We start from the raw sequence: 27,705 nt of genomic DNA on the forward strand, positions 1-27,705 counted from the left end.
TCTAACAACAACATCAACATCATAAGAATGATCAGGAACTATTATTTAGCTTAAGGAATTTCCTTCAATAGGAGAAACAAAAGGAATCAGTCCAAATAATTCTTGCTAGCTTTTTATAGAGAGGACTAAAATGTCAAATTCAACACTAAATTATGAAGAGTATATGAAATATCAAAATTTCAGATGTCCAGGTTTCATTTTTGTGTGGCTTTATACATGCTTAGAGGACACTGTGTTTCTGTACCCTACTAAGGCTACAAACATATAGTACCTTCTCTTTTTAGGTCTTCACTGGATCTCAATTAGACTATCAGAAATCAGGGTTGGCACTAACTAGGTGTGCACTTCATTCAGCAAACTGACAAACCTCCTTGACTCTTCATTTTTCTAATTCTACTTGAAAGTAGTGAGAAATGACAGGATAATTTCCTACTTGAAATGCTGTGATAGTAATGAAAATATGTTATTTGCCCATATTCTTAAGAACTATGGTTTTATGTCATGCTTCCGTCCTGAATGTTTCAGCTACACTGACTTTCTGATCTGAGTACTTGCCACAGTACTTTCCACACTGTTTCCTCAGCCTGGAATACCAACCTCAAAAATCATCATTCAGCTAGCTTCTCCTCTCCAAAGAGTCATCTCCTCTGATCTCCACATAATCTAAAGTAATCTTGCCCTGCCTAAGACAAATTTCTCATTAGCCTATTTTATTACCTTGCTAACAAAATTGCCTCTGATCATCTTGTTTTTATATTTAACTGTTACTCACTACTGTATCTGTAGTCTATAGACTAGTGTCTAGCATGTAAGTATGTAGTAATTACTTGGAAGAATGAACACAGACAATAAATGAATATTTATGATTCATGATTTTAAATACATATCAGAATGATAACAACTAGGGGGAAACCATATCATTTTGTATTTTTTGAATAATACTGAATAGTAGATGAAACTCCTATTTTGTATCCCAATATCATAACTTCTATTCAACAAGCTCTGAGATGTTTATATATGTGAGCCTTCCTAAATGGCATATAATTTACAAAATAAGTGTTTCTGTTTCTACAATTTTTTTTGAGGTGACAAAAAAGACACATTCCATTTCTGACTGGTAAAACACTATAAGGAAAAAAATGTTCAAAATTCTTAAAGAATAACTTTCCAACTTTATATTTAAGAAAAGCTTAGGACAAAATCTGTATAAGAGAGACAAACAAAAATAAGTCATAAATTAGGCCATTAGACTTACAATAACATTTTTGTAAGAGGCTTTTATAATTTTTGGCTAGCTTTAAAGCTAGGAATACAAGATGTCCCCAAAGATCCATTGAGCTCAGGAATTTAACTTCTGACAGGGTCAAATGGAATGTCCTTTGTGATCCTGGCTGAAAATTTACCCTTCTACTCAAATATGAATCATTTCATTAATCTAAGTCTGTTCTTGTGATGATACATTAAAAATTTTAATTATACATGGTATTAAATTCTTATTTTCAATAGCCCCTATTTTGAGTTACATAATTCTATGCATGCTCTCTTATCTGTATTAGGAAAAAAAATTTTTTTATTTACCTAAAACTCTTTTTCGTACTTCTTTCTATCAATTCTGTAGTTATTTTAGAAATTTGGTTCTTGGTAGAAAATACCATGTTAACTCTCTCACATTATTTATTTTTATGTGACTTTAATTCAATCTTCTTTCAAACATTATTTTTTGAGATAAGAATTATTAGGTATAGGAAGGCCTAGTCTAAGAAAGTAGATTTTCTTACAGAGGCCAAAGACAGAGTAATAACTGGAAGTGATGTCAGGATCAAAGAAGCCCAATTGGGCAAAACTGCTTGGTGTCTGAAGAAGAACTGATGCAATAAAGTAAGACGTCTTATATCTGGATGTATAGTGGAAATGAGCAACAATAAATTCTAGAATTACTTTTTAAATACATTTACCAGGTGAAGTTTTAAATAGTAACCAATCACTAACTAAAGTTAATGTTAGTTTTTCTGTGTTATTAGGCAATTATCCTACTAGGGTGACATTCAAGTGTAGATATCCTAGAAAAATATAAATGGATCCTTGAATGCAGGCAAGAAGTTTCAGTAATCATTCACAAAGAATAATTTTATGTCATATCACAGTTTAAGTGATCATATATGTTATTCACATATGATGTTATGTTAAATAATGTAACAATTCAGGAGAAAACAAAAGTGGGCTTTTGCCATGTTTTACATTTAGTAATGTCACAAAATTAAAAACATTTTCCAAAAGAAATATCAAGGTAATTAGTGATTTTACCCCTGTGATATTGTAACAGGTCCTGAACAGCAAGGTTACTAGCCTCAAGGAAACAGAACAAGTACAAAGCTAAGTTAAAGGCAACTTTATTACAATGATTTTCCAAACTTCAAACGCATTTATTACTGCATTTAGATCTACTATATAATATATAATATATATATAATATATAATATTACAAGGCAGAAAGCATTTCTCATAGATTTTTAGCTTCCATGTACTGCCCAAAACATTGCTTCCTAAGGATAGCAGCAACACACAATAGTTTACAACACTAAGTAAAATATTTCTCTGAAATCTCAGAATCGTTCATATTACAATGTGTTTTATTATTTTCCTCTGATTTAAAAGTGAAGCAAACTATCTTTCTATGTTTTAATAGTTAATACCTAGAAATTTCCTATACCATAAAAATACCCACCAGCTTACATATATTTTCTTGGTAGAAAACAGGATTTTGAATCTAACCAACCCAAAAGAACACTGTATTTTCCCATTGCAAACAGGAGTACGATCTTCTTTCCATGTTTAGAAGCCAAATCTTGGCTTCCTCTTCTTCATACAACCCCCCTGAAGAGTGCCTGTTTTAAAAGATACCTAAATCTACAATGGACTCTTATCTAACAAAGTTCTCTCTGTTTAATCTTTTCTCCTCCTATTTGTGTACATGGAATAATGTACAATCAACTTTGACCATTCCATAATAACGAACTTAAAAGTAATCTCAGGAAAAGTAATCACATTTTAAAGGAAGTATTTTCCAAATTAGACAAGGACATTATTTGTTCATATGCCTCTGCTTCAACTAACCAAACAAACCCAACTTATGAAAATAATTCTTTTTTTCAAGGTTTCTACCATAGTAACAATAGAAACAGATGTAAATCTTCTGATTAGATCTAGTGCCTTCATTATTTTCTTTGGTTTTATATTTGTGAGCTACCACCTAGCATAAAATATGTTCATCTTCCTTATTTTCATGACAACAGGAAATTGTTAGAAAAGTATAGAAAAGTTTCTATTTTTTTTCATCAGACAAATTTAATACAGATTTTGCTATCAAGTTGAAAAAGAAAAAGTGAATGAAAAGGTATGTGCTGACTGCTTGGGGGGCAAGGCTCATAAATCACTGTACGTTAAGAGCACGTGCTGAAACTTCATGGTGCCAGTCACGTAATTTTGTGTATTTGGGACTAAAGACGTGAAGGGGTATCTTTTCCCTGTGAAAATAAGAGAAAAAAAAAAAAAAGAGAGAGTGATAGAAGAGTCATAAAAAAGAGAGAGGAAAAGATTCTACACTAATTCCATCATGCAGAAAACATGCCTTATAAAAGCTTACACATAGCTTTTTGTTAAATAGCAAAGATTTTAAAGGTAGAGCAGTTTTAGAAATACAGAAATTAATCTACAGAGCTCTCCTGGAAACATCAATTTTTATGCCCAAAATAAAGTGACTGCAAGACAACACATGAACTCATTCAGAGAGATATATTCTGTTAGCAAAGCATTCCCAATTACACTGTTTGGCCCACCTCACTTCAGTACTAAAGAGAATATGCCTCAGCCAAGATCCAGACAATATTTACTACTTTAAAAAGCTGTTAAGTTGTACATTTAGGTCACACTAAAGGCACCACAGTTAAATGCTTAGCTTTTATTTGCAAAGACAAAATGCCATATCATTCACTACATTTGAAAATTCGAAAAACCAAATTGAGACCATTCATGAAAGAAAAGCATTCAACTTACAAAAAGATAAAGAAACTTACTTTGCCTTCTTTGCATTATCAGCTTCAGATTCTTTCACTGAAATATGAAAATATGCAGTATTACTTTGTCTTTTTTAACTTCAAAATCTCTTAAGCAATTATCTGTGTCAATATCAAACACTCAAGTTTCATAGAGCCACTAAGAAAATTCTATACCATGTTCTATTGGTTTTAACTATTCAATACTCCTTCTCTTCTCTATGTAACTCTCCCAGACTGACATCTCATTTGCAGTACCCATATTATGCATAACTAATTTAAAAGTACAGTGTCCTAGGGTTGTTTTCCAGTAACTACCAAATTAGTCTAAGTACTATTCTCTGGGGCAAAGAATATCATCCATTAGGATCCCTAGAAGATCACTTACTATGTTCAGTCCCAGTGATCTGGGCAAGGATTCGGAAAGAGCGAGACTGAGTTGTTCCAGTCCTTGGGCGCCAGTCTTCAGTATCCTCAATCAGTCTCTTCTTGCTGGCATCACTATGAGTGGGTATGTGATAAAACTCTGTATTACGCTCCACAATGTGTTTTCTTGGTGGCCTAGGGAAAAGATTTTTTAAAAAATTATTTAAATATTTAATCCTCAATATTCCTTTTATATAGCTTGCTTATGCAAGTACTGTCCCAGTCTCAAATTTTTTTTAAAAAGTACCTTTCTAAAATAGGCTTAGCTTTTCTTTAATCAGTTAAAAACAATGTACTTAAAAGGTTCATATAAACTAACACTATAAAAACATATTCAACAGAAACATTACCGTTTAGGTGGGGTTTTCCTTTAATTGACAGAAGAAGGCAGCAGAAGAAAGATTTCCAACATGAAGAAAAGGAAAGGAAAATAATAAGGAAAAAAGGAAACTAGAAAATGAAAAGTCTAAAGTAGTCAAAATCAAACAACTGAAAATTACTTCTATCATTCATCATATGCCACATAAGACAAAGGTATGAACTATGAATTAACCACAGTTTAATATCAATATGCTGTAGAATGTGTTGGGAGTTATCAAAATTAGATCACCTCTTCACTAAGCCTAGGAACCAAGACTGGTTTAGTACAGGCTAAATCAGTAATTTCAAACATAATTTTGAAAAGGGTCAGAATTAATTTTCTTCATTTATATATATAGATCTCTTTATCCTGAATAAAACTATTGGGCAGGATCAGTATACTGATGATGATTGTGCAATATTAGAAACCACTGAGATATTTTTGAAAAGAAAAGGATTGAAAGTGTAGCTCTATCACTTTTCGGTGTATGATTTTAGACAAATCAGTTTCACTGAGTATCAGTGTTTTCCACTGATAAAGCAAGAATATTACATTGTTCTGAGGATTCAAGGTAATAATTTATATTGAAGAGAGGTATAAACTATAGAGTTTGAGAACTCCAGCTTTGCTAAGAACATTCAGTTTTCTATTAGCAGAGCATAAAGACTAAAGAATTTACAATGTATATTATTTTAATTCTTTAAGCTCTACTGAACATAATAAACACTCCTTGTTTCTCTTTCCTCAAAATCGGACAAATGCAAACAGTTGGAGTTATGAATTTAAAATTTAAAATTTCAGAAGAGAAAAAGTAACACGAGTCTTGCTTAGAAGACTATTGGCCAAAGGTCTATGTAGAAAAAGTGCTCTCAATGTGGTCAGGTGTGGGTGGCAGGATCTGCCAGGTTTAACTCACTGCTGAAACATCACAGTGTGATCAGCGTGTCATGTGATTGCTATCATTTTATAACAGTAACACTATCAAAACTGCCCAAGTACACTGGAATCTTTTCCCCACAAAGAACATGATAGAATTAAAGTCAGTAACATTGGCTTTAGAATCAGATCAAGTTGCAACACTAAATCCTCCACTCAGTGTGTTTCTTACAAGTTAGTTCACTTCTCTGAGTCTCTGTTTTCTATGTGAGACTTGTGAATTAAATCTTTAAAGGTTATTCTGAGGAATAAATAAGATTCAAAATGTACATAAAGTGCTCTCTACAGTTTCTAGCCCCCAATAATGATCATCATCACATGTTATTTTATGATGATCAGAAAAAACAATCACAACATGTCTTCTAAGATGATGGATCATCGGCATATAAAAAGAACAATCAAAAACATTCATGCGCCAAATGAAAAGACTTATTATAATTATAATTTCATAATCCCTGCAGTAAAATATTTAAAATATCTTTACTAGTACTCAACAAAATCTAGTCCTTATTAAAATAGACAAAATTTTTAGAAACTAGGAAATAGAGATTATTCCATAAACACATTGTTTTGGGCACATATAAAATAGCTCTTATGTAATACTTGAAAAGTTTACATTCAGCTTCTAAATATTATAGTTTTAAACTGCTCTACAATTAGTGAACGTAGTTTACTCCCAAATACTGCCAATTTCAAGTATAAGATTTTTTTTTATCTTTTGAAAAAGGTTTTGTCTATAAAAATACAAAACAATGTTGTCATGCTAAGACACTAAAATACTAAAATGCCACAATTGAAGTAGTATTTAGCTACAGCATACTTGCAAAAAGTAGAATTTATCTTAGACTTTGTTGTTAACCATGGCTAAAGTCTCATATTAGTGATATGAATTTTCTAAACATTTACTTTGCATTTTCTGGTTCTGAGACTCTGACTCTGATGACTATGATTAAGGAAAACAATAATTTTAATGATTTTATTTTAAAATATTTTGAGATACAATATAAACTTAACTCTCAAGAGCAAGTAATTCATTTCAAAATATGGACTTTCAAAATTAGCAAGTTCATTTAATTTTTTTTAAAAAAATCCAAACTATATCTCTAACTTCAGTGTACACTGTTCAGAACATTTACCCATCCCCCTGAACATAGTTAGCTTGTAAGTTTTTCCACTGTTAAAGGGTGGATGTTCCAAACACACCCAATGATTCATAAGAAGTTCTCTGAGGGTCTGGGGCTATAGCTCAGTGGTAGAGTGCCAGTCTCATATGTGAGGCATTGGGTTCGATCCTCAGCACCACATAAAAATAAATAAATATATTGTGTCCACCTACAATTAAAAAAAATTTTAAAGAAAGAAGTTCTCTGTCATGAAAACCATGATTCTTATGCTCCTTAACATTTTTGAAACTTCTTGTAATGAAATTATATTAATAAGATTTGCTGGTGATATTAAGTTGAGAGCAAGATGAAAAGTTACACACAATGATGAAATGAGCCATAAGTACTTACACAGTGCCAGGATTACTGAAGGAGGAATAATACACATAATAAAGACGTGATAAAGATGAGATTGATATTCCGAGGATGATGGAACACAAGCAGAGATGAAGAAAAAGGAATAGTAAGAGAAAAAAATGAAATAGCAAAATTCAAAGCAATGAATTTAAGAGAAGATGTTATAAATACCATGCATCAAAATAATCATGCAAATGTAGACAAAAATGCACAAATGTTAGTAAAAATTCTGTCCTATTATTATTACTAGGATAACAGTTCTATGTTTTTTATCCTCTAAAAACTGAAAATCATTCCATGTACTAATGCTAGTTCAAGTCTTCATGTTACTAAATACCAAGAAAGATCCACTACAAAAAAATCCAGATTTTTATGAAATTCACTTTAATATGAGTTCAAATTATTAATAGTATTCCTAACAAAAGGCAGAGAATAAAATAGTTTGATAAAACATGAAGAAATAGTTCTGCTTACAATCACTTTTAAAATCAACAAAGAGGAAAATGTTTCAGTCTCATATCAGAGAAGTATAATATTAACCACCAGTGTAATCTCTTTACATACATTATCCCTATCATACACTGCCAGAGAATGTTACACTACTGGAAAACATTTTTTTTCTTAAATGTAAAATGTCTGATGAAGATGTAAGATCATGAATAATGGGCTCTCTCTCTCTCAATTTTCATACTTTTCCCTGTCTCTCAGTCTCACCTCCCTCAATCATGAACAAGTCCTAGTAACTTCAGAATTGGTGTGGGAACTCCACAGCTTTGTATTATCAGTGACATAATTACTTCCCAGAAAAGTATATCTGATTTGATATGCTAAAGGAAATGGGTTAATAATACCTGAATAGAGAGAAGGTCAAAACAATTCATTCACATAGCCTATTAAGGGTAGAATTGTTAAAAACAAATATATTCACGTTCCATTATGGATAGAAAACAAAATATAAATTTTGTATTATTTATCAAAGAACAACTTGTAGTGTTCTTGAATCCTCCAATTATGTTTAGTAAGAATAAATAAAAATTCATAGTGAGAAAAACTGACTGTCAGCTTTAGTGTTTAAAAAGGTCTGTGTGGCTATAATTCCACTTTAAATTAAGTTGATAAACTTAACACACAGGGTTAGGTTCCACTCAATGAGGGTGGGACACAGAAGTAAGTTGATCTCCACAGTTTGCCTGTCTATATTCTTTGCCAGTCATAGTGTAAAGCATTCTCTTCTCTTTTTTGCTATTTTAAATAACAGGAAATAGTTTTGCAAAATAATCTCTCTGAACTGATACCAATTTTAGACATATATAGGTATTTTAAAGCTGAGGGAAAATGTTTTATCTCAACATGAAGTTACAGGCAGATATTAGATATCTCATATTTCCAATTTTACTTTATAAGATATCTCATATTTCTAATTTTACTTTATAATATGGATTAAGAATTTCAACACATGCTCAGAATAATCATAACTTGATTAGTGCAAACTTTAGTGGTAAAGGACATCAAATGGAGGGCTGATTGATTTTAATCCAAAGATGCCAATTTTAATGTCAAACAAGTATTTCCATATTGTTAAAAAAATGTACTCAAGTGGAATAGTGCAGAGAAGTGGCAAACTTATCACCAAAGCAGCCAGTTAACTTGGCCTTAGTTGTGTTGCCCACTTCACCTTGCTCTAGGAAAATTGTAATCTAAAGAAACCTGTGTTCCTCAATTATGAAATGAACTACAATTTTTCTGTCCTTTTTTTGGGGTGGTATCAGAGATTAAACCCAGGGGTACTTATCTACTGAGCTACATCCCCAACCCTTATTTTTTTTAATTTTGAGACCGGGTCTCGTAAATTGCTGAGGCTGGCTTTGAATTTGGGATCCTCTGGAGCTGCTGGGATTACAGGCATATGTCACCACACTGGGCCTCCTTCAGACTTTTTGTAAGGAGATTTATTTTTTTAAATATTTGTGGTTGCAAATGGACACAATATTTTTATTTTTTATTTATTTTATGTGGTGCTGAGGATCGAACCCAGTGCCTCACACATACTAGGCGCTCTGTCACTGAGCTATAATCCCAGCCCCAAGAGGAATCATTTTTAACATATTTGAAGGCAATTTGAAAACTATGTAGACACTGATTTGTTGTTGGGATAGATGCCTCTATTACTCAAAAACAAAACAAAACAAAACAAAAACAGAAACAAAAAATATCAATTCACTTATAAGCATTTGATTCAACTCCATAGTCATTATAAAAACAAATACTAACTCAAACTAACAAAAAAAGCAAGTCAAAAGCAGATGATACATTGGAAGGCACATCAAAATTTGGCTTTAAATGACCTAAGCTCAAATCTCAGCTAATCACTTACAAGACACATGACTTGAGAAAATTATGTGCTCTCTTGACATTCAGTTCTCATGAGAATTAGATCATATAATATATTCAGAGACACACAGCACAATGCATAGAATACCTAATACACAATGCATAGTAATACCCAACAAATTAATGACTCTGAATCTTGCATTTTTAAAAATTATATTTAATCTGTAGGTTTAAATTTAATTTTTTCAAGTTCCATTGTCCCCCCTTTCCAAATCAAATTTTTTGTTATACTGGAACCCAGGAACTAGCAAAAGTTGTTGTTTATAAGAAGTTAACTTTTAAAAGACAATAAATCAGGGTTTGATAATGTTTTATTATACACTGGTGTGTGATATTCCTATACATAAATAACATGAAACTATACAATCAATGAGACCATAGCTGTTTAGAAAGGAGTTCTCTAATAACTGAAAAGTTAATTCTCTTGGGTATGTCTAAGTTAGATATCTCATATTTCCATTTTTACTTTATAATATGGATTAAGAATTTCAACACATGCTCAGAATAATCATAACTTGATTAGTGCAAAATTATTTTAAGTTCTTATATAATGTGATTTTTCCTTAGCTTTAAAGCTAGCTAACTACTAACCAGTTTTATGTCAATATTAAAACAGCACAAAAACAAGGTTTGAAGTTATACCATAGTGATTCCCAATGCCTATGCCAACTCTTAGTGACATTTATTAAACCTGGCAATTATCTCTCTTAACTGATTTCAATAGTGTATTGGCTGTCTATCATTCACACATATAACTGCACATAGAAATATCAATATCTTCTAGAAACATTTACTCAATTAAAACTCCACGAAAAAAAAACACTAAAAAATTTCTTGGAGAACTTAATCTAGGAAACACAAACTTTTAATATTAATTCAGTTTTACATATGCTGTTTACTAGTGATACAAATATTTATGCTTTTTCTTCTATATTTATCTTCTAACAGTTTTGATTGATATAAATGACATTCCCCCAACCATTGCCTCTTTTCAATCATTCCACAGCAAACTCCACATATATTTAATAACATAACTTAAACACTACTATTTATTACTATAAAGCAATTCACCACAACAATTCACCATAGCAATGCAAACCAAACTTATTCAAAACACTATATGTGGTTATTTTAAATTATAGCTCTTTTGCAAAATTTAACTTAATTTTGCAAAAATATAATTTAATTTTGCAAAAATTGGGCATTCATGCTGTTTACTCATATATAAATCACCATATTTCCTCTCCAGTAATGTGGATACTAACTTTGTCACGTGTGTTTTCTGCAAAAATAAAAGCATTTTAAAATATTACTACTACATCATTATTTTTTGTATATTCCAAGGCCAGGTTCTTCAAAACACCATATAAAAACTGTTAGAAGAAACTGCAGTCCAACCACATTGAAATTAATATGGGATACCAGAGAGACTTACCTTCAGAAAGCAGTGGCACATTATAATGCAAGGACAAATGAAAGGGGAAATTAGTTAATTACTTGACAAAAAACAGCTTTCCTTTTGCTCTGGAAAATAAAAAGTCCCATTCTGCTCTTCAGAGTAAGCAGAGTAGTAGAGAAAACAGAATGCCATGACCAATAATGTATACATGTAGAAGAAAGATTTAAACTTTTTGAAGTGCCTTAATCATTATTACTTGTAAGAAGGAATAGGAGTGATTACCTAGTATTATTAAGAAATATTCTATAAGTAGCAATATAATTTCTAGATTTCATAATATTAGGATGATTAGCTAATTAATTCTTAGTAATGATGCTTAACTAAAACACTCTTTTTTGTGTCTAATGTTTATCAATCATACAAATTTGGGAGGCAAACTAGACAGCCACTTTAAATCATTTTCAAAAACTCAGTCTTCATGATGCCTTAAAGAAAAAGATAACTCAGGCATTTAACTCTATATCCTTCTGAATTTTTAACTATTTGGTCATGGGTATGGATGATTTCTAAAATAAGAAATAATAAAAAGCAACAACTCTCAATATTATAAGAATTTTATTCTGCCAACATAATAAATATCTGGGAAATAGAAGAGTAAAAACTTCGACACTTAAGTATAAAAAGTACTTGACAATATCCCCAAACATCTACTCTCCAAGATGACAAATCAATGACTAATAAAGGATGTGATTTACTTTTTATTTCTCTAAACATAGTGAGAGAAGGAGCATTACAGATTTGTCTTTGAATTTCACAGATAACACACTTCTGTTTTCAGAATAATCAAGTTTTCCTTGTCCTAACATCTGGACAACATTTGAGATCAAGTTATTTTTAAACACATCCAGTTTGCAAAGGCAAAGCAGTAATTTGCTTGTTAATGATGCAAAACATGTAATAATCCCTTTTCTCCTAAATTTTGCACAGTGCTGAACGCCAGGCATGTGCTTAACGAACACCTGTTGAATGACTGAGAAGCTACCATAAGGCCCTGAAACTACATCACTTCCTTGTTTCAGCTCAAAAATAATGTTTTAAATCATTTCAAATTTAACCATCAGAGTTGTTAATTTATTAAGCACAAAATTTAAACTTGTTTTCAATCCAATCTATAACCTCAATCTGCTTTTTACTTCTACAATTTTCTATTAAGAACACTTTCTAATACATTTCAAGATGTGTTAGGAGAAAAGACTTTTGACTTTAGTGGGCTTCTTTCCTACTGAACCTGGAATTTAATAAACAATAAACTTCTGTTTCAGTTTCTTTGTGGGGCTAGTATTTAACAGGCAGCATCTTTTCAAGTTATCTACTCTGATTATTCCAAAATTTGTTATCTTAAAATAGACACACAGAAAAAAAAAAAGTTTACAACCAAACACACCTCAACCCCATGTACTGTTCCTCTTCTTCACAGGAAAGAAGAAATGACATTCTTTGAAAGACACTAGTTTTTCTCAACAGTTTACTGAAATGTAATTTTGTAACTATGGGTTCAAATGAGTTAGTAACTTAGACCATTTTTAAGTGTACACCCAAAAAGGAAAAATGAGGAGTGAATTTTCAAAATCTTCTGCTAAACATTTCATATTTAATGTCCATGGGTTTAAATTCATTTATTTTACAAAAATCTTTATAATACCTCTGATGCAACCTAAAAGGTCCCCTCTTATTTTTCATTACTGTTTGCTTTTAAAGAAGAAATCAAAACTTTTGAGCCACTCACAACCAGAAAGCCATCTGTACAGCCCAGTAGCTGTTCCTGCAGAGCTCCTGCGCTCTCAGCAGCAACCTGGAACCCTGCCATTTTCTCTTTCAAGTTCCCAAGTTACCATGGCAGCAGTGCTGCAGAAAGCACTGCTTCTTCATTATGTGAATTAACATTCTCGGAAGGGATTATATCTAACAGAAAGGATCTATCCTCACAATCATTTTAATTATATTTTCCTGGGAACTGACATGGGAGAAAACCATCATGTGTACAAATTATTTTCCTTTTAATGTACATTTTTGTCAAATAAATAAAAATCAAAATGATTTTGTGTAAATGGCTTTGCTTTAAGGTGCCTTCATTGAATCCCTAAATAAATGAAATGATATAAATTACGGTTGCTGAAATTACAACTGTGGGGCTCAAATGAGTCAATAAGTTTTCAAGGAAAAATTATAAGGAAATAACAAATTTTCAAAAACTTCTGCTAACATTATATATTTAGTTTCCACTAAATTTTTCATTCATTTTTTAAAAAATGTATAAAATGCTTTGGACACTATCTAAACATTCCTTGTTGTTCTGTCCTTACGATTTGCTTTTAAAGAGTATTGGTCCATGCATTCCTTCATATAGACATGTGTCAAAAACTAATTTCTTTTCTATTTTCTACACTACTTCGTGGGAGATAGGGCTTCTTAAAAACTTTTCATTTCCCCTTCCTATAGGGTGACATACATAAGCTGAGAACAATTATAATCACACTGTTTAAGCTTTTGGTGAGCAATAAAAGGATGGAAAATTTGAGGAAAAAAGATTCAAGATTTGCCTTGCATTATAAGTGCCAGCTGCGCAATGTTGTGCCAGGAGGTGGAGGAAAAGTCACACAGCATGTTACACAGTTCATAACACATTAAAATGTAGAATTAGGTTTTGATTAACCCATAATTTCCTGGAAGACAATGTTGTATATATGTAATATAAGGCCACATGTTAATGAAGCAACATAACTCCACCTTCCTTAAAGTAACAGCTGAATGTGGGGAAGATTCAGATTAAGAGTTTCTTGGAGATTACCTAAAAGAAGAATTCTGATAAGAACAGAAAGCCCCCTTAGTCACCTACCCATTTTGTTGCTTAATGTCACCCTGGGATCCTCTTCTCTGTCCCTCTGCTAGCTCGTGAGCAGTCTCGGAACACACGCTGGTGACTGTGGGCTGCCGTGGGACATTAACTGCAGTTTTACCAGTGCTCAGTGCAGATGAACACTGGTCAGCACTAAGATTGGCGTTAACATGCAGTCCAGATGCAGAGAATGGGGGAGGAGTGACAGCAGTCACAGGTGGAGGGGAAGCATGTGATGAAGTGGTTGCATGAGCTGGGGTGAAGGCAGACGATGGTGATGGGATGGATGTGACTTTTGGTGAAGACACAGAACCAAAGGGCCGTGGTGCCTTATTGTAGGCCATGTTGGTTGTGGAAGTGACTTTGGAAACAGCAGGAGATGTAATGGGCACAGGTTTAACTACTTCTTTAGGTTCTCCCTATGTGAAATAAAAATAAACATACACAAAACACGCCAATACATGCAAACATAGTCACTGAAAAGAATACACAGCTGATTTTTAAAAAGACAAACACAATTATGTTAGAAGCTCAAATATCACACATTTCCAGTAAAAACAATGATTTGATATAGCATAACATGCACACTAACTGGTCCCGGCATGCATAACATGGAGGTGTATACTAAGAATATTTTTATTTATAAAAATAAAAGGAATTCCAAAATATTTAGAAAACAGCAGGGAAACTATCAAGAAGCATCAAGGCCATTTAAGTATCAATTAGCTACATTACAAAGGAGAAGTTTTTAAATACCCCATAATAAACAAAACATTGCTAACTGAAATGTTTTTAAAATAACCAGAGCTCCAATTATAATTCCATCTTTCAAACATGTTTAATTTCTTTCTACAGTACGATTACTTGATTCATGCCGAAGCAGCACATTTCAAACTCTCCCATTTAAAAATGAAGGATGAAATAATTTTCATCTAACTCAGAAACATATACATTCTAATTATCTTAAATAAAGAATCTTTTAAAAATTTAAACAGAAGAACAAACCTAAGTCTTTTCTCATATAATCTACGTGTTCTCTCTCTCTGAATGTTTTAAGATATGATTCAGAGATAGAATTTTTTCCATTTTCCAAAATAAATATTTAATAGTTTCAAGAGGAAAAAATTATCTTAGATATTTCCTCATTACCATCAGCCAAAGAAAAAAATAACTCATAAGAAAGATCAATTCTTGTTGGGGCTATAACTCAGTGGTGGAGCGCTTGCCTTGCAAATGTGAGGCACTGGGTTCGATCCTCAGCACCACATAAAAATAAAGATACTGTGTCCATCTACAACTAAAAAATATTTTAAAAAAAGAAAGATCAATTCTTCCTAAGATTAACAGACTTTATCAATCTTTATCCCAAAGCATATTTACTAATGTTCTTTAAAAATCAAATTAAGCCTATATAATATTAAAAAATAAATCTCTATTTACCATCTCAAAAGAAAAATTTTAAGAAAACATACAGTGATAACTCTAATATGTTTAATTTTAAGAAAAAATAATCTAAATGAATCTTAACAACAAGAAAGCTAATTGAGAAAAATAAGTAGCTTAAGGCCTAAGTAAATCAATGTAATAAGTAATTCAATGAAAAGGAAAAAAAAAAAAGAGAGAAACTTAAAAAAATATAAATCAAATGTAGATAAATAATGGTTTGGGACAATTTGAGAATGTATTTGAGAAAAAAGGGTACTTTCCAATAACCTAATTGAAGAATATTCTGAAATGTAATTTTTGGTTGTTATTAATGATTAATTATGATACACATTTTGAGTAATCATTTCTTTTTCTTAGCAAACAAATAAATAAAGATAGAAAATTTTAAATTAAATATAAAAGAAGAAATTTGGATATAAATTATTAATAACATTGGCCTTAGAAATAACGTTTTAAAATAAAGGTACAATTACACATGATAATTCTGCATGTGTTGATTTCCATTTTCCCCTTCTTCCTTTTTTTTTTTTTTTTGGTACCAGGGACTGAATACAAGGGCGATTTACCACAGAACCACATCCCCAGCCTTTTTTATTTCTTATTTTAAGAAAGGATCTCACTAAGTTGTTTAGGGTCTTGTTAATTTACTGAGGCTGACTTTGAACTAGTGATCCTCCTGCCTCAGCCTCCTGAGTTGTTGGGATTACAGACATGTGCCACTGTGCCCAGCTTCCTCTTCATTTTTAAGAAAGAAAATGAGGGGAATTGTAAGACTATAAATTAAAGGTCTGTATGGCCTGAGACAAAAATAGAAATTACAGAAACTCAGGAGGAACAATCATGTGGTAAGTTACTGATGCTAGATTAGAAACGCACCTTTGGAACAGAAGCTGGTTCAGGCTTGGGTGTTGCAGATGCTCTGGGGAAAAAAAGAAAAAAAAGCCATGAATTTTTGCAAACCTATAATTTCTTATTAGTATATAGTTTATTATAATATATTGATTTATGGTATATCACCAGAATTTATATTTTCATAATTCCTAGTTTTGTCTATTCATAATTAAGTCAACACTGCAAGAACCAACGTCCTTACACACAAAGTACTCATTAGCAGTTCACTATAAACTCAAATGAGGAAAGATAAACATTAATCTTGTTTGCTAACACCCCTTTTTCAATCTTTAAATTGAGGCTATTCCCCCTCTTAAGGCATAAGGTAAAAACATGACACCTTAAACCTTGAGAGGTTCCTCAACCATCTAACTTGAATCTTAATCTTTAGCAGTATCCGCCTTTTCTCCTAATATCCATAAACATATCCACAGGGTGCTGGGTCTGTGATGATGATTCAGGTTGAACTGAATCACTGAATGAGTATTTTGTATTTATGTTCTTAAGTGTTTGTCAAATTAAAGTATTTACTATTCTAAGAAATAAATAGTGATTTCTTCCACTAGGCTATACTTTTAATAAAGGCAATGAGAATGTGCCATCTTTATAACTTCACACAGTGCCTGGCATGTAATAGGTCATCAGTAATGAGTGTTGAAGGCAGAGAGGAAAGACAGACAAAAATCCATGCATATAAATTGAATATTTACAAATTCCAAGTGAAACTTTATTTTTAACATATGTTTTCTGGCACTATATACATTTTGGTTAGTGTGAACTAAATAGCAACAACTGGTTTGGAGGAATTATATAATCACGACAATAATGAAAGTAAAAAGTATTATTGTCCTCATTTTCAAATGAGAAAATTCAAGTTCATGTAAACTGCTTTGGAAGGCATGGAAGCCCTCTGTTTTTATACATTACTGTGTACTAGCTATATTCAACTAACACAATGATTGAGAAAACCAGGGATACTTTACTCAATGCTAAGGTGCAGATTATACTTAATATGCCAGAAGCAATTACACTCCTCTCATATCAGACAGTCTGAGGATAAGCCATAAGGTGCATAATTTAAGAAATGTAAGCATAATAGGTAAATACTATGTGATAATAATTTTATTCTACAAACCAAAAGATTGTTTCACTTAGAAAGACAATAGATCACAATTAAAAGACACTAGGACAGGATATGGGATCTCCATGAGCATAACCTAACAATGAACTCTGATCAACACATTCAGCAGCAACTGAATTTTCCAACAACTACTAATTTGGTTCGCTAGGGCAGGCACTGACTGAACAATTGGCTAACCTAATGGAAGGCCACAATGGATGCTAACATTCCGTTACAGCAATAGGTTCTACTCTGTGCAGTTGCACAACTTTCCATGGGTACTCAGACAATTTCTCTTAGCTGAAAGGGTTATTATAACAAGCAAAGGAAACAAGTTCAAGTACAGAACAGTGGAATCTTCCTTTCATTGAAATTTCACAATAAGATGTAATTGCAAAGGGTTTACTTATTAAAACCACCCAAAACATTACTGAAAGTTTGCCAAAGCATAGAAGCCAGTATTCTTTTTCATCTGAACACTTTAAAGTACATGGAGCACTTCTTGAAACATAAAAACAATTGGTGAAAAAGAACATGATATTTAACAGTTGCTAGATCTTTAAACATGGGATACAATACATATATTCTATGTCTAAAAAAACAAATTTCTTTGTTTTTTTAGAGCTGTTAGCTCTAATTTAAAGAGTATAAGCAACAACAATGCCCCAGAATGGTTCGTTTCATTACATTTGGGATCCAATAAATGTATTTTGTTCTGAACAAACAGAATGAGTCCTAACATAATTTACCATGTAAAGTTCTATAGAAATACAGTTTGAAATTTTGAATGCACACAAAAATTTAAATCTGCAATTTAAAATTTGGGCCCAATTTGTGTCCTGATAAAAACGTCTTACAAGTGCAATGACGTGAATTAAGACAGGGAAAGAAAGGGCAACATGCCTTCAGAAACCTAGGACTGAACTCATTACACAAACACCCTTTTCGAGGAGGGGAAAAGAGACAGGCATGTAATTAAATGTCAAATAAAATTGTCAACACTAGATGTAATAAAAATTAGTCTTCTTGTTTTAAAAACTAACCACCAAATGAGTCATAGAATCATTAAATTCTGAAAAGATTCCTTACTATTTATTTATTTATTTATTTGGTCCTTGGGATTGAATCCAGAGCCTTGTGCATGCAAAGCAAGCACTCTATCAACTGAGCTATGTCCCCATCCCCAGGTTCCTTATTTTATTACATGCCAATCAGGGAGTTGTTAAGACTCCTGTATGACTATTTATAGAAGTTTATGATTTTAGAAAAATTTTGAATTCTTCAGTTAAAATGGATGCTAACATTCAGCTACAGCCATAGGTTCTACCCTGTGCAGATGCACAACTTTCCATGGGTACTCAGACAATTTCTCTTAGCAGAAATCTCTTAGCTGAAATTCTCTTGACTTATCTTTACTCCAAAAAGTAAAGTAACACAAAATGTGTTAAAGTAAAGATAAGTCATTCACATTAAAAACATGTACCAAAATCTGTATTGTAGTAGTTACATTTTAAAAGATCAGTAAGCTACAAAAATTTTAGACATGAGTATAATTAGACATTTTTTTAAAAAATACTTTTTCGTTGTAGATGGACATAATGACCTTTGTTGTATTTATTTATTTTTATGTGGTGCTGAGGATCAAATTCCGAGCCTCAAAAGTGCCAGGCAAGCACTGCACCACTGAGCCACAACCCCAGCCCCACAATTAACACATTTTTATGACACTAAAAGTATTGTAGTTCAGGAAATTTATAATCCATTACAAATGAAACTTATAAGACATAAAAAACAAAGATACTAGTTTTAAAAAGCAAAGGTTACTATTCATCAAAGAACAGAATAAAAAGATAGACCACCTTTTCCTTACAATAGTATAAAGATTTTAAAAAAATATTAATATATAATACTTGTGAGAATACTTCTATGTTACTGGGAGATCTCACATCTTGTGACACAATAATCAACTTTATGATATTTGTCATAAGAAAATAATCTGAAGTACAAAAAAGACTTTATGCATAAAGATATTTGTGTACTACTGCATAATTTATAATAGTAAAAAATTAGAAACAAACTATTAAATACACAAGAAAAAAGCTAATTGGAATATAACCATCAATGAAAGATGAAACAATTAAAATATTCTTAAGGAAGAATCTTTCATTGCATGATAAAATGTTTCCTTTATATGATACCAAACATATATAGTAATGATTAATATATGAAAAAAAGGGTGAAAACACAAAAATTTTAGAAGAGGGTCTCTCTAAGTGATATCTTATACAATGTACATGCACTACTTTTTGTAATTAGAAAACTATTTCTCAAAGCACATTTCATGGAAAACAATTCCCCCAAAACAAAATACATACACAAACATGTTCTGCTATCAAAGATATCTGGAAAATATGGAGTTAAAGTTACACAATATCTTAGCTGCTAAACTTCTCAGAGACTCTAAATGTCTAAAAGAAGAGCAGACTATGGATTATTGCCCATACACTTTGAAGGAGAACTCATTATAAGAAACATTTCTCAAGATTGGAGTTGGGAGGGGTGGCCCTCTGGGAAACACTATTTTAAAGAAATATTTAACCAAGGAACAAGTCTGTAAAGTCTGAAATGTTTACTTGAGTCCCACAGAGGCTAAATTTAAGGGACAGAAATATTACAGTCCTTAAAATTCTCAAAAGTTTTTGTTATACAAATTATCTTTTTTAATGAAACTACTGCTTTCTTGAACTTTATGTTTAATAAGATACTCAAAGCCTATGAACATAATTTAACCAAAGTTTAAGGAAGAAAATTCTATTTCTTCATCAAACTGGAATATCTATTTTCAATAGTGCCCAGGGAGAAAGTCCTAACATAATAAGAAGAAAAAGCATTTTTCAAAATTAAATTAATCATAATTATCTGTTTTTTTTTCCTTTAGACAAATATTGTCAAGAAAGTGTTCTTTTAGAAATGGCATCGGTTCCATGAAAAAGACTATTTTTCAAAGATGTTTAAATAAATGAATGGTTAAAAACTGAGGAGTAAGTACAAAAAAATTATTCTTGCATTTTTCTTTTCATTCATAATGGGATAATATATCTCCCCTTTGAACCACAGTAATCATCACAAGTCACTTTCATGTAGTGTGTGAGTTTCAAACTACCGGAGAGCTGGCAATGGCTTAGTGCCACAGGCTCAACAATTTGCTTATTGTTCTCTCTCCCCTTGGTGTGAAGCCACTGTACAGGAGTAGGCCATGATGGTGAGATATGAGTGCCTTAGCTCAGTCCCACCCTTGGCTTGTGGAATTCAAAGAACAAAGCCATCAGTGTGGCTCAAACAATTTGAAAGTTGATTGGTTCTTATAAAAACAGTATCCAAAATAAAAATCCCTGATTCATTATAACCAGTTTCAGAGCTTCTGAACAGTTGAAAGGAGTTCTGATTCATAACAGATTTATTAAAAATTAGAAATGTGATGTCCTAGTTCGAATAACAAATAGGGGAAAAATTAATGGATTAGCAATGTCTCCATCATGAATTAGATTCAAAAGAATCAACCAAAACTTCATCTTACAAACACCCAACAAATGATGCTATACTTAAATTATGCTTTTGACCAATGTATATATTTTTTAAACTGCTTCACAAAATAACATGTTATTTAGTTAATAAAATAGCCATGAATGAATTTTCATATTAGTGTTTAATAATGAGGAATTAGGCAACAGACCAAACTGATAAAATTATTCACATTGCTCACTGTCTTGGCGACTCCTTCAATCACATCTAATATACTAAACTCATAAACAGTCATACAGTAAAGAGTAGGGTGTGTGGTTCATCTTCTATGAGATGAGTTCTATCAAAGTTTCCCACAGCATGGCCATCTCTGGGCCCACTGACCTTAGGACCCAAAAACACTAGGGCACATCATTAATCACTTTAATTGCAAAGTTGCCAATTTGCAATAACAAAGACACTCCAGGGGGAAAAAGTGAGCACTCTATAGAGTGCAGAGATGTCTCTTTAAACAATTTCTCCAAACTTTATTGCTCTTTCATTCAATCTTCTATCCCCAAATCTCAAACCCTAAACATTTAGATCATTTGTAGCAATGTTCCAGGGTTTTATTTTTTTAATCCAAAATGCCTTAAAATATGTAAATATTTTATTTCCTATAAATGAAGATTATAGTGTGCATCATTATGCACACTACAACAGCTTTTAGCTTATCAAAGGCTGGCTCGCCACAGACACAAACACACACACACACACACACACACACACACACACACCACACACTCACTTTTGCTCTGCCTTTTTGCATCTTCTCTATCTTACTACAAGAACTAATAGAGTAGATTGTTCCTCCTAGTGAGAGAAAGAAATAATCCAAAGTTGGACAGACTTTCTGAAGAGAGAAAGAAGGAAAGAGGACACAAGCAGGGGAACTGCTCTTGCCCACCTGGGTACATGAGGTACACTGTGCTTGTGGCTCTATTTTAAATCAGGTGAGGCTCTGATACATATTCACGATGACAGTTACCACCTGATAAGTACTTCCTTAGGTAAGAATGAATGTTTCTGTTGTAATGATCCTTTTCAGGTGGCTAAAACAGATGATGAAAGTTTGACAAGAAATTTTCATCAACCAGTTACAAATCAAGCTAAGGAGCTGATGGATGGATGCAAAGGAACAAGGAGAAAGGAAGAGGGTAGTTAGTTCTACTGAGCTTCCCTGATCCAAAAGGGTATACCAGTTTCAAGGAGGAAAAGGACGGGGAGGGAGAGCATTAGATTAAATTCTAAAAGGTTAAATAAATATCTGCCATTATTACAAATAATGAGAGCATAAAAGTCAGCAATACAACTATCATTTACTGGGCTCAACAATGAATTAAAGGCCTTATATATATAATATGGTGTTTAGGTTACAAAAAGAAAAACTTAGAAGTGTTAAATAACTCTCATCATTAGTAAGTTTAACATCAATGTCTACGTTTTTCCCTAATTATTAATCTCATAGCAAACAATGCTAGTTCCTTAATAAATATTTCTTCCACTCATGGTATACTGCTTTATTTTCTGTGACTGAAGACTGAATACTGACCAACTTAAATAACCAGTTTTGGTGACAGTTTTGTGTTACTTGACATCTCCCACTTGAGATCATCTTTTCATCTGTCCATCCATCAAATAGTTATTGAGCTTTAAAAACAGTTCCAGAAATTGGAAACACAGTGGTAAACAAGTCAAAGTTCAGGCTAGAATCTACATTGTAACATAGGAAGCAGACATGTCAATAAATAAGATAGCTGCATATGATATACATGCTAAGAAAACGATCACAGTTAACACAAGAGAGTGTGATATCACCCTGACTAGTTATTTCAAAGTTTAAATAGTTAATGCCTAAATACTTAAAAATCTCTCAGAAACAAACTATTTTGCAAGGTGGCAATTCAAGCTAATTTAAATAGTATAAGAGGAACCGTAGACTAAAAAACAGCTACCTTAAATTTATAAAAACAATTTTATTCCAAAAAATCCTGTAATATAAGTGCTAGTGTCTTACTTTACAGATGAGAAATTGAAATATAAAAGGGTAAAATTAAAAGTCATCCATTTAGTTAGGAGTGGGAGACTTATTATCCCAAAGCTTATTCAAAGACTTCATTTTTCAACACAAAACAAATTTCATCCATCTTAAAGATATGAATCAACCCAAGCAAAAAGGCTTTCCAGTGATTCCCTCTTTTCTAACCTCTCAATAAGGATGTGGTTATTTTGTAGAAAAAACCCCAATATATATGGATACAAGTACTCTTCAAAGATAACAAGAATCCAAAATTATTAGAGACTAGTTTCATAGAAGAATGAGAATCAACTAAAATATCATTCTACTCAATATGAAGGGAGGGATTTTTAAAAATTAACTGGAGCAACCCTCAAATTGATCTTGTGATATTCCACATAAATGGATTTGGTCAAGGCCTAAATCTTCTAGAATATTCCAAAAAAGATGTATAGATTGTTGTTATTATGTATATTTATTTAAAAAATTATCACATTAATAATAGTATTTTTCTATAGTCTCATTTATTTCTGCAAGTCTTAAAATTATCTTTAAATTTTGTGGAAAATTTTACAATATTTACTTGACTTCAGGGGGAAGAAATTCATTTTTTACTCTACGTTTCCACAATATTTTTTTCATATTTATTTTTCAGTTGTAGTTGAACACAATACTTTCATTTTATTTATTATTATGTGGTGCTGAGGATCGAACCCAGGGCCTCCCACACGCTAGGCAAGTGCTCTACCACTGAGCCACAACCCCAGCCCCCCACAATATTTTATGAGGATAAAAAAATTCCATCTATCCACTGTGCCTCATGTCCACACTCAAAATAACTTGAGAGGAAAAACAGCATTTTCTGGCTGGTATTTAAAAATATTCAAGTCAAAAAAGAATATTAAAAATATTCTAAGATAGACATGCTCAAGTTTAAGTAAAAGGAATTTCAAAGATCAGAATAATTCAGTTTTACTATTAATATAATTCCATTATTGTGAAAATATCATTTTAATAAAGGGTTTTATATAAAGAATGTAATTTATTATGTCCCATTGTAAAGAAATGACAAAATTTATTGTAAATGGCCAGACGGTAAATACTTTAAGCTTTGTGAGCCACATTATCTCGAATTCATCTACTCAGCTCTGCCACTGTGGAAAGAAAGAAGATGCAAATAAAACCTAAATGAATGAGATGGCTGTATTCCAATAAAACTTCATTCATAAAAACAGGTGGTAGGCAAGATTTGGCCTGTAAGAAATAGTTTGCCAACCTCTGGTTTAGATCATTTTATAATTTAGATTATAACAAATCTTCTAGAAAGTAAACTCACATGACCACAGCTCCTTTGGTTTCTAAGCCTCATAACCATTCCTGAACAATGAAAAGCCCAACATATTCAGGCATCCAAAAGCATCAGAAATAAGAATTAAATTTCCATTATTCCTTCTGTGTTATATGATACCACTTTTCAGTTCCTCTGTCACTTTATTTCAAACTTTTATACTGAGTGCAAATGAATGAAACATCTAGACTTCCAAATCACCCATTCAAATGAAATTCACACTGCACAGTGCTGATTCCAAAGTTTAGTTGAAGGGACAGATATTATTGGACTAGGATAACATTTTAAGCCCTATTTTTAACTCCGATACTCAGCACCTCAGTTTATTTGCTAAGAGATTACTAAATACCTCTTATCTTCTGATTCCATATACTATAAATGGACTATTAGTAATGTAATTAAAAATATTCTAAAAGAATAAGTAAAATTTACCATGTTTTTCATTCTTTCATCTCTCTCCTCCCCCTCTTTCCCATCCCCTTCTTTTTCCTTCTTCCTCTCTCTTTACTGGGAGTGAATCCAGGGGTTTTTCTACTACTCAGCTATATTTCCAGTTATTTTAATTTTTAATCTACTAAGGCTGGCCTCAAACTTGTTATCCTCCTGTCTCAGCCTACCGAATATCTAGAATTACAGATATGCATCATGCCAGGCTTGTACCATGCATTATCATGAAAGAGAAGAGGCTAACAAATATAATTATCCTCTTTCCCATCAAACTCTACACTTTATTTCTTACCAGCCACAGGCTATAATAACTTTAAAACTGACAAAAGCAAGCAAAGTATAATAGAGTTACATTCCCTGAAAATCTACTAGCTTCACATCTTCCTTTAGGCACCACTGATAAATAGAAACTGCCACTTAATGTACCTTCCCTTGTAGTTGTAATCAGGTAGGGAAAAAAAAGCAATATTTTTATTCACTTAGTACTTCAATACCAATATGAAAATAACAGAACTTGAAAAGCAAATGATCTGCCTGCGAAACAGAGTTCCATTTATATGTCTACATTTTACTGGCTCTATTGAGACACTACTACAATGCCCCTGAAATAAATATGGTTCATATTAGGAGAGTACATATCAATAATAAATGATACCTATAACTATATTTATGCACAAATCAGCAGCAAATATAAAGTTAACTGCTTCAGGAAAACCTTGGTAAGATCAAATGTTAGCAAAGCATTATAGAGGATAAAAGTGGTATTTTCAAGACAATTCATAATCTGAAGTCTATCCTCTTGATTTTTTCATCGTTTTAGGGAAAGCTTAGAATCCTAAAGAGACAAAAAGATCTTGCTTTTCATGTCTAAGCTCTCTCTTATCAAGCTCTTCATTGATACTGAGTGATTCTTTGAGAAATGGGATAAATAGCTAAATGAAGATTGCAAGCTTATGTTACCAACAAAAGAAATTAGGTACTGGTTGGCATAATAATAATGGTACTGCCTCCCTTGCAGAACTGCTTTGCAGAAAGTGAGCAGGGACAAATGTTGATGTAGAAGACTGTCTAAGTAGACTACTAGACCCTGCAGCTCTGGAAATTATTCTGTTTCTGATTAAATACTGTTCCAATTACATTATCTACTGGGATAAATTTCAAAACAACCAAAAAAAATCTAGAGATAAGCAAGAAAATATCATTATTGAGCACTTACCAATGCCAATTTCACTTAGCTTATTACATAAATTATTCTTCCTGAGGAAGTAGCATTGTTTTAATTTTAAATAGAGAAAGCAGAAATTCAAACAGACTAAGTAATATGATCACAAATTAGAATTTGACAGTGGTAGAATCACAATTTGAACCCACGTCTTCCAGATGCTATTACTTTTTAAGGAATAACATCAAACAAAGTGAAAGTCATAAAATTAAACTCTGGTAAAGGAGTACTGAGAGTGATGAATTTAAACAGTGAATAACTATTAACTTTCAATTACTATAACCACTCATTTTCAATCACAATACTGTGATTGAAATAGAATAATTTCTGTAATAATGTGATTGAAAATAAATAAGCTAAAAATGAATTTATGAAATGTCATCTTTGATTTAATTCATATAAACACAAGTTACTGTATGATATACACACATATCCATGTGAATGGATAGATTGTTTATGTATCTAGTGCACATTTTACAGTTTGAACAATATTTACATAAATAAGCATTTAAGTTTTTCAGAAAATTCCCAGCTGAAGCTTAATAAAAAGATTAAAAAACAAATAGATAGGTTTCAGTCCATTCCTTATTTTTCCAGAGTTGTACATATTTTTATCCATAGCAACTGAAATTCTCTAATAATTTCATTTTCCAACAGGATGGGACTAGAAGTTTCCTTCTGTAATGTCAACCTGGGTATGTGCTTGAAACAGCAACCAGATTCTGAGATTAGAAGCCATGTGGATCCCAAGGTACATCATATGATATTCTTGTGGGTATGAATTTAGAATCTTATGTTTATACCTCCTCATCTTCACGGTCTTGAGCAAATAAAAGAACTTACATCACAGTCCCCATCACTATTAATGGCTATTTGCTACCAATGATTCAAAATTAATTAGATTTTTTGACTGAAGTGTGATTAGTGATGCAGGGAGTGGTGTATACTGAGCATTTATGATTACTGAAATAACGATAATGGTTCCTGCACAATTTGATTTTAACCACATATTCACACAATATGTGCATAATCACTGCATAATACATTTGTTACAATATGTAACTATTCTTTAATCAGGCTGTATTTTCATGAACAACCTTATATTATGGTCAGACTCTAGTTCCTATTAAATACTAGATTTGTCATGATTAGAATTGGCTTTCTATATTACCATAATTATTTACATAAGTACCTTATCATTCATGAGTGATATTTATTATACCAGAGTAATTTAAGTTCAAAGAAAACATCTGTGTTATATCTTTTTTCTAAATTAATTTCATGAATTTATTAAATCATTCCACAAATATTTATTGAATCTCTGATGGAACAGGTTCTGCTGTAGGGATTGGGAAAATAATAAAAATAAAACACAAAATCCCTCCTTTGAAAGTGCTCACTTGTACTTGGGAGAGGTAAACAAAAAACAAGCAAGCAAAATATGTCACGTGGTAGGCTGGGAATGTAGCTCAGGGTAGAATGCTTGCCTAGCATGCATGAGGTCTGGGGTTTAACTCCCAGCACCATGTAAAAGATGAAAAAAGGTCATGTGGTGATAAGTACTATGGAGTATGTTATGGTTTGGATATGAAATGTGCCCCTAAAGGCTCATTCAAGGCTTAGTCCCCAACTAGTGGCACTATTGGGAGGTGGAATGACTTTTAAAAGTAGA

At 32.1% G+C, this 27,705-nt stretch overlaps 1 protein-coding gene across 14 annotated transcripts in view; it reads right to left on the reverse strand.

Moving 5' to 3' along the window:
• The window catches only part of Pdlim5 (PDZ and LIM domain 5), a 207,961-nt gene that overhangs the window by 78,024 nt on the left and 102,232 nt on the right, over positions 1-27,705 (reverse strand). For 4 of the 14 annotated variants that reach the window (XM_013363893.4, XM_013363894.4, XM_078021905.1 and 1 more), the window contains 6 exons: positions 16,304-16,346; positions 13,982-14,400; positions 7,290-7,304; positions 4,829-4,846; positions 4,441-4,613; positions 4,074-4,110 (listed from right to left, as the gene is read on the reverse strand). In XM_013363893.4, coding sequence (XP_013219347.1) covers positions 4,074-4,110; positions 4,441-4,613; positions 4,829-4,846; positions 7,290-7,304; positions 13,982-14,400; positions 16,304-16,346 — 705 coding nt within the window. Of the gene's footprint in view, positions 1-2,106; positions 3,525-4,073; positions 4,111-4,440; positions 4,614-4,828; positions 4,847-7,289; positions 7,305-13,981; positions 14,401-16,303; positions 16,347-27,705 lie in introns of those variants that run through there. The other 10 variants (XM_013363902.4, XM_078021906.1, XM_013363897.4 and 7 more) reach the window with 10 other exon arrangements.

This window comes from Ictidomys tridecemlineatus, chromosome 9, assembly GCF_052094955.1.
Source record: "Ictidomys tridecemlineatus isolate mIctTri1 chromosome 9, mIctTri1.hap1, whole genome shotgun sequence".
NCBI lineage: Eukaryota > Metazoa > Chordata > Mammalia > Rodentia > Sciuridae > Ictidomys > Ictidomys tridecemlineatus.